Raw genomic sequence first — 7,253 nt, 5'->3', positions numbered from 1 at the left:
TTGTACAGTTCTTTTTCTCTTTCTTTTTTTTTTTTTTTTTAATTAAAACGATTTAAATTTTCTTATTCCACAATTCACCGAATATTATATGATAATTGATTTGAATTTTATAGGCTCATTCCAGTGTGGAGAAAGCTGGATTAATAGGTCTGGTTCGAATGAAATACATCGAATCTGATGACGAGCTAAGTATGAGAGGGGAAACATTACTGGAAGCAATAACCCAAGACAGAGCTGATGGTTTACTTCCCTTTTTTGTGAGTACTCCGTTTAGAAATTTTGTACAAATATCGTTAAATTGCATTGAATTTCTTTTAAACCTATCTACTATAAATTGGTATTAATAATAGGTACATATATTTGAAAATTTATCAGATCAATATTAGATACGTACATACAACATCATATAAAGAAATAATTCATGGAGAAATACTTATACCTTTCTCTCGTACGAATTAACATCATTAGAGAGATATTACAATACAAAATAATCAGCCTGTCAATTAACCTTGCTTGAATGGCTACAGTAGTTACAGTAAAAAATAAAGTAGACATGACGTAGCAAGGCGGATTGTATTCTTCCTAGTTGGCCCCTAAGGACGTCGACGACCAATCCTTTATTTTTCAATGGACAATAAATCCAATGTACAAAGAAAAGTAGATTTTATTACGATGCTAAAAACAATCCGGATATTTTTTTCACATTTTTTTCGATATTGACGAAAGTTATAATAAACTCGATGGACAAATTTGAAATTCGAAATTTGTGTTAAAAATTAGAAAAACTTTATTATTGAATTTTAATGCTCGTTTCGTTCGTTTACCAAGGTTTGCGCTACTTTGGGTACAACTGGTGCGTGCGCTTTCGATAATCTAAAAGAAGTCGGTCAAGTGTGTAAGTAAAATGAAAAATTGTACAAGTTGATACGGATATTTTAAAATTTTTAAAAAATGAATCAGTGAAATTTACCTGATATATATATATATAATCGTTTCGCTTAATTGAAAACAGGTGAACAAAACGGACTTTGGTTACACGTGGATGCGGCTTACGCAGGCAGTGCATTCGTGTGCCCTGAATTCCGTGGTTGGCTTAAAGGAATAGAATACGCCGATTCAATTGCGTTCAATCCTAGCAAATGGCTGATGGTGCATTTCGACTGCACCGCTATGTGGTGAGTCGAAAATTTTAACTCATGACGATTTATATTTGTTATTAAAAAAAAAAAAAGAAAGAAAGAAAAAGAACTATTAAGAAAAAGATAAAAGAATAGAAATTGATAAATTCGCAAATGATTATAGATGAAAAGATAAATTCATAAGCACGAAAGATTATCGTTTTTCGTCGTCGTTAGCACGTTTTATAGATTGAACTGCGGATGCAGAATGGGTTTTTTCATTCTTCCTGCAATTTCCGTCGATTCGTTCGGCTGACCTACCATAATTTATAATCTTTGGAATTGATGTTTGAGTTAAAATTGATAGTGCAAAGGTCAATTAATGAAAAAAATTTATCGTTTTATAATAAATATTCTTATGAAAAATTTTTCTAATAATCTAATTAATATCTAAATAATTGCTTAACGGTGCAAAAAACATTCGAATAAATTGGCATATAATATAAAATACTAATAACTAAAATATAATCCTTGACCAAAAAGTAAAAACCAATCATAATTTTTAATATTTTTTAATAAAATTTAAAGACGTGAACGAAATTTAATTGCAATTATTTATGTATTTCATATATATTAATAATTTATACATTATGATATATTATATTTTATTATTTTTTAATATACTCTCAATAAATTCAATATGAATCCAATTGAAAATTAAAAACGCATCATTAATCACTTAACTGATTTAAAGAAAAAAAATTCTGAATATCTTGAAAAAATTATTTCAAAAATGAAGAATATGATAAAACAATTCATCAAAACAATGAGAGAAATTATAAATTATTAATATTTATATATATTTTTTTTATTTAATCAATAAAAATAGAAATAAAAATGATTATTAATTATTTTAAAAATGATTATTAATTTTAAATTAAAAATGAAAAATATTGAAAATCATAAATGATTCTAATTCTTTACCAAAAACTGTAGTATGCATTATACAATAATAAATTTTTCGATTGAAATAATAAGATTCCAAGAAAATATTTATCTTTATAATTTTTATAAACGAAATAAAATATACAATTAATGTAATTTCTAACAAACCTTACAGGGTGAAAAGTAGTCAAGCATTGCACAGAACGTTTAACGTGGATCCATTGTATTTGAAGCATGAAAACTCAGGTAACAGAATCGCATTTGATATTACGTATTAAATCAAATGGGATATTCTATTAAATAAGACATATTTTATCTACTTACAGGTCTTGCTATTGATTACATGGTATACAATCATATAAGTTCGATAGATATTATCAGCCTTACTAATGAAATCATTTCATGATATATACGATGTACATATAAATTATTTCTTATTTATAATTTTAGCACTGGCAAATCCCATTGTCAAAGAGATTCAGAGCATTGAAATTGTGGTTCGTCATTAGAAATTACGGAATCACTGGCCTTCAGAAGCATATTCGCGAGGTTTCTATTACATCATAACTTTCTGCGTTTTAAAAAAAATTGTGATTATATTCTGCTATTGTCCCTTGCTTCGATTTTCGTTCGTTCCCATCCCATTTTTAAAAATAAATCGTGTCGCTAAATATAAGTAATATTTTCAATATTTTAAATTCATTTTTCTATAATTTCGTTCAAATATTCAATAATAAATTTCAGGGGGTAAGACTGGCACAAAAATTCGAGGCCCTAGTTTTGGCAGACGCACGCTTCGAGATTCCAGCAACAAGGCATTTGGGGCTGGTTGTGTTTCGCCTTCGAGGAGAGAACAGTTTGACAGAACGTTTGTTAAAGAAGATGAATTCGAGGGGTCGAGTGCACTGTGTTCCAGCTGCTTTGCATGGAAAATACGTAATTCGATTCACCGTCACTTCGACCAAGTGAGTGCCTACGATTTTAATAGAAAATCGTATGATAAAGAAAACAAATTTTCCTTTGAAAAGATTTATACTTGAACTTCGATCCTAGCACGACCAATGAGGATATTTTAAGAGACTGGGCCGAGATACGAAATACAGCGAATGAAATTTTGGATGATGACACGATTTCACCTGTACGGGCAAAAGTTCCACTTGCAGGTAACAAAGAAAGAAATAGATTGATTTATTAATTTCTTCGATTTTTAAAATGTAGATATAAATATTGTGCATGCATATTGTAATATGCCATTCTAATATATTGTATCAAGTAGAAATTTTTTTTTTTTTTTATTAAAGATACAATGTTGTTCTAGAATTGAAACGTATTTTAGATTTTGAAGCGTATAAACAAATTTATTTTTTTGTATCATTTTCATATTCAAAATTATACAAGCTAAATAATTGATAAGAATAATAATAAGCAATTTTATTTCTAATCACTTTGTTTTGTTTTTTCTCTCTTTCTCTCTCTCTCTCCCTTTTCTCATAAAAATGCATGTCTATGATTTTTGGAACACAGAAAGCTCAGGTAAGACGAGTTTCCAAATACTCAGGTATTTGATTTTCATGTTTTTAATTTTATATCTTAATGTTTTTTTTATTTTTCCAATTATTGCAGTACAAAGGAGTACAAATGTTAAATTTACGATACGATGTTATTGAGTTAAAAGTTTTAATTTTCAGACACACGAGAAAAGAATGAAAATTTTGGTACAAGTTTATTATTGGCTAATTCCCCAATGTCGCCGAAAATCGTAAATGGCAGCTTTGCTGCAATATACGATACTGCAGACATATTCGAGGAATGCACGAAGGCTTTTGGCCAATTACGACTCGAAGCTAGAGACAGTCCAGGTAAATAAAATCCAATCTCTCTTCCTTAATTCGAATGATAAATAACTTCTAATTCTGATTTGAAGCCATGCGTCGTCGAATTCGAGGAATACTTATGTCAGGAAAACAATTCTCCCTGGATTCCCGTATGGATCTCGTACAGGTGATGAAATAAGATAAAATATTTTTTTCTTTAATGCTTTATATTAATAAAAATTAATATACTTTTAAAACAAAAAAATTTTTTTTTACAACTATATCAACTATATCAAATTATCGATTACTTTAGGGCTATGCTTGTTGCCGTCCAGCTATAGAAATGGCCACTGAATTGCCACTACAAGAAGATGAAGATGTTGGAATCGCCGAAATAAGATCCGATGCTAATCAATCCAGCAATGGTAAGTACAATATATAATTAAAACCTACAAAAGAACAATTATTTCTAACAATCTCTCTTCTTATGTGCTTCAGATGATCTCGATGAACGTTCAACCGGCCAACAAAAGTTGGAGGATATTACCGAGAAAACGGAAAAAACGTTAAAAAGGCAAACATCCAAGTCTCGTTCGAACTACGCCGTGAATGGTTCCGTGAAAATCGGTTCTCAAGACTGCTCGAATACTCTTACGTCCATGTTGTCGACAGAAGGTAATCTGCCAAGGAGCGAAACAATAGCCGCGATCGGTCATCGTTCGTACGCAGACGATTTATCGATGATGCAAAGCGAGAATCTTTGTAAAGGGGATAACGTAGAGAACGTGACTGTCTGCAGGAAATGCGGCCATTGTATGAAAAATAAAGAATAAAGAAATTAGCCGAATAAAAAGTAACTGTTATCGCGACTGTGTGTACATTCCTTCATTCGAATGGAATTCTATATTCTTCAGATTTAAACACTACCAATTGTTGAAGAGAAAGTAATCAACCGCGATAATAAATCTGAATTTACCGTCTGAATCCTGTTTTTCTATATTTCTTTCATTTCTTCTCCTCTTTTTATCTCTTTCATCAAGATTTTATACGTAAAAATAGATCGAAAAAAGGAATGGTATTTTTTTTTTTTTTGTTTCTTTAAACTTTCTTTAAAGTCTTCAAATAAATCAAATTCGAGGACATTCGAGGACATGTCATGGTGTATAAAAGGAAAAATTTGATAGAGATTTTTTAATCGAAAGGAACAAAAAACAAGTACACAAAGAATAAGTGATATATAAATTTATTGCATTTTAATTCTGATACGATATGACAACAAACCTGACCAATAGTAGGCCACATAGGTTACTTTCATTTCCAATCTTTGGAAAAACGTATCACGAGCGCAACTCGGTCTAATTCTTTTCTTTTTTTTTTTTTTTTTTTTAACAATTCCTTCCCTTCGCAAAAATTCTTCCTTCGTTTAATAATTAATTCGCGGGGGGAAAATATATCATTTTGATATAATACACCAATATTTTTTTTTTTTTGTTTCTTTAAACTTTCTTTTAAGTCTTCAAATAAATCAAAGTCGAGGACATTCGAGGACATGTCATGGTGGATAAAAGGAAAAATTTGATAGAGATTTTTTAATCGAAAGGGACAAAAAAACAAATATACAAAGAATAAGTGATATATAAATTTATTGCATTTCTGATACGATATGACAGCAAACCTGACCAATAGGAGGCCACAGAGGTTACTTTCAATTCCACGGTTTGGAGAAACGAGACACGAGCCAAACTAGGGCCGATCCTGTTGCTTTTTTTTTTTTTTTTTTTTTTTTTTTAACAATTCCTTCCCTTCGCAAAAATTCTTTCATCGTTTAATAATTAATTCGCGTGAGGAAAATATATCATTTTGATATAATACATCAATAATTTTCTTCTTATCTATAAAACAATATAAAGAGAAAAGAAAAGCTTATATATACACATAGATATATATTTTCCTTCATTGAGATACGTCAACAAAGTATCGCTTGTTTTGATATCTGATACTCGCATTATATCTCGCATTTAACAATTAAATCGCGACTCATATATATATATACCATTTTTAATCGTATCAACAATTGTTAAATTACAATATGCCCTTACAACTTTCTATCACCTCTAATTTCTGAACACGTTTCTTCTATGGCGTTTGTAACGATCCATATACTGTTCATTAATCTTTAACTACAACTGGAACAATCTACTATATCGCATCATTCTCGATTAACTCGTTCAGCGTTTCAAAAAGCTCGCATGGATAAATAACATTTTGTTCTAAAATATTCAAAAAAATATCTATGTTATTACGCGTCTCTATATAATTTTTTTCACATTTTTTTGAATCACGCGAAAATTTATAATATATCCCGTATTGGAATATATTTCTGTTTAAAAAAGAATCGATGATGATGAATCCAATTCTTTTTTTTTTTTTATTTTTCAATTTGAATTTCCCTCTTAATTTCGATTTTACGAGAATCGTTAATCATTTTCTTTCCATTAGACGGATCTCTTAATACTTAATACTACGTGCTCGAAAATATTCGAATGCGGCTCATATTGTTTTATAAGCGTTGCTTAACGCTATCCCATGATAACCGCTATCGTAAATTTGGTAAAAAAATTAACAAACGCTAGGGCAAGTAATTTGTTCGCTCTCGTTTAAAGTGAGAAAATGAGATGATGAGCTTCTTTGATAAGCTCGATGTATTTCGTATCGTTAAAATTTTTTACTAATACTGACATTGTTTAAAATATATGTTCGCTATATCAAAATCAACTCTCGATTAGATTCTCTTAATTATTCATTCATCGAGAAATTATATTATTATTACTCCGTAAGGGCAACGATATGTGCATCGAGAAAATTTATTGTATCACTCTATCACCTGCGATTTTTGATTCCTATCTTCTCGTTAAGAAGATGATAATTCACGATAATTCTAAATGTACATTTTATTCTGTAAAAAGAAAAGAACGTTAATCTTTTGTCTCATTGTGAAAACAAACGAAACAAGCTTATCATCCGCTTAATTATCTACGTTTGTTTAAAAACAATATTAATAATGTCTAATTTAATTAATCAATCCTCGTAAATGATTAAAATATATATATATAAAGGGTATACAAGCAACAAAAATAATCGATATTCCATTTCACTTATGAACTAGATATTCATCTCTTCACTCTTTATAAACATTATTATTATCATTCGAAACAACAATAATATAAGAAACTCATATGCGTTAAGGCAACAATCGACGAGCTTGAAACAAAATATCGTGTCCGTATGGAGCTAACTAGGGAACAACGAAATCACGTGCCAAAAAGTATAATCGAAAAACGCTACTTTACCATCGAAACATCATTTCATGCCATCG

General features: G+C 29.8%; 1 protein-coding gene and 1 long non-coding RNA gene across 6 annotated transcripts in view; one reads left to right on the top strand and one right to left on the bottom strand.

The window, feature by feature from the left end:
• LOC102674933 (histidine decarboxylase) overlaps positions 1-4,861 on the top strand; it is a 115,982-nt gene extending 111,121 nt beyond the window's left edge. For 3 of the 5 annotated variants that reach the window (XM_031513094.1, XM_031513093.1, XM_006621055.2), the window contains 13 exons: positions 114-257; positions 829-895; positions 1,013-1,175; positions 2,239-2,309; positions 2,390-2,409; positions 2,514-2,612; positions 2,808-3,028; positions 3,117-3,226; positions 3,588-3,596; positions 3,752-3,922; positions 3,988-4,064; positions 4,191-4,302; positions 4,376-4,861. In XM_031513094.1, coding sequence (XP_031368954.1) covers positions 114-257; positions 829-895; positions 1,013-1,175; positions 2,239-2,309; positions 2,390-2,409; positions 2,514-2,612; positions 2,808-3,028; positions 3,117-3,226; positions 3,588-3,596; positions 3,752-3,922; positions 3,988-4,064; positions 4,191-4,302; positions 4,376-4,710 — 1,599 coding nt within the window. In that variant the 3' untranslated portion in view covers positions 4,711-4,861. The remainder of the gene's footprint in view (positions 1-113; positions 258-828; positions 896-1,012; positions 1,176-2,238; positions 2,310-2,389; positions 2,410-2,513; positions 2,613-2,807; positions 3,029-3,116; positions 3,227-3,587; positions 3,597-3,751; positions 3,923-3,987; positions 4,065-4,190; positions 4,303-4,375) is intronic. The other 2 variants (XM_006621054.2, XM_031513092.1) reach the window with 2 other exon arrangements.
• The window catches only part of LOC102675921, a 35,032-nt gene that overhangs the window by 7,345 nt on the left and 20,434 nt on the right, over positions 1-7,253 (bottom strand). The window contains exon 3 of the long non-coding RNA XR_422544.2: positions 6,393-6,781. This is a non-coding gene — a long non-coding RNA (uncharacterized LOC102675921). The remainder of the gene's footprint in view (positions 1-6,392; positions 6,782-7,253) is intronic.

Source organism: Apis dorsata, unplaced genomic scaffold, assembly GCF_000469605.1.
Source record: "Apis dorsata unplaced genomic scaffold, Apis dorsata 1.3 scaffold_577, whole genome shotgun sequence".
Taxonomy (NCBI): domain Eukaryota; kingdom Metazoa; phylum Arthropoda; class Insecta; order Hymenoptera; family Apidae; genus Apis; species Apis dorsata.
The sequence above is the reverse complement of the archived record's forward strand: the minus strand, read 5'-3'. Positions and strand labels throughout refer to the sequence as shown.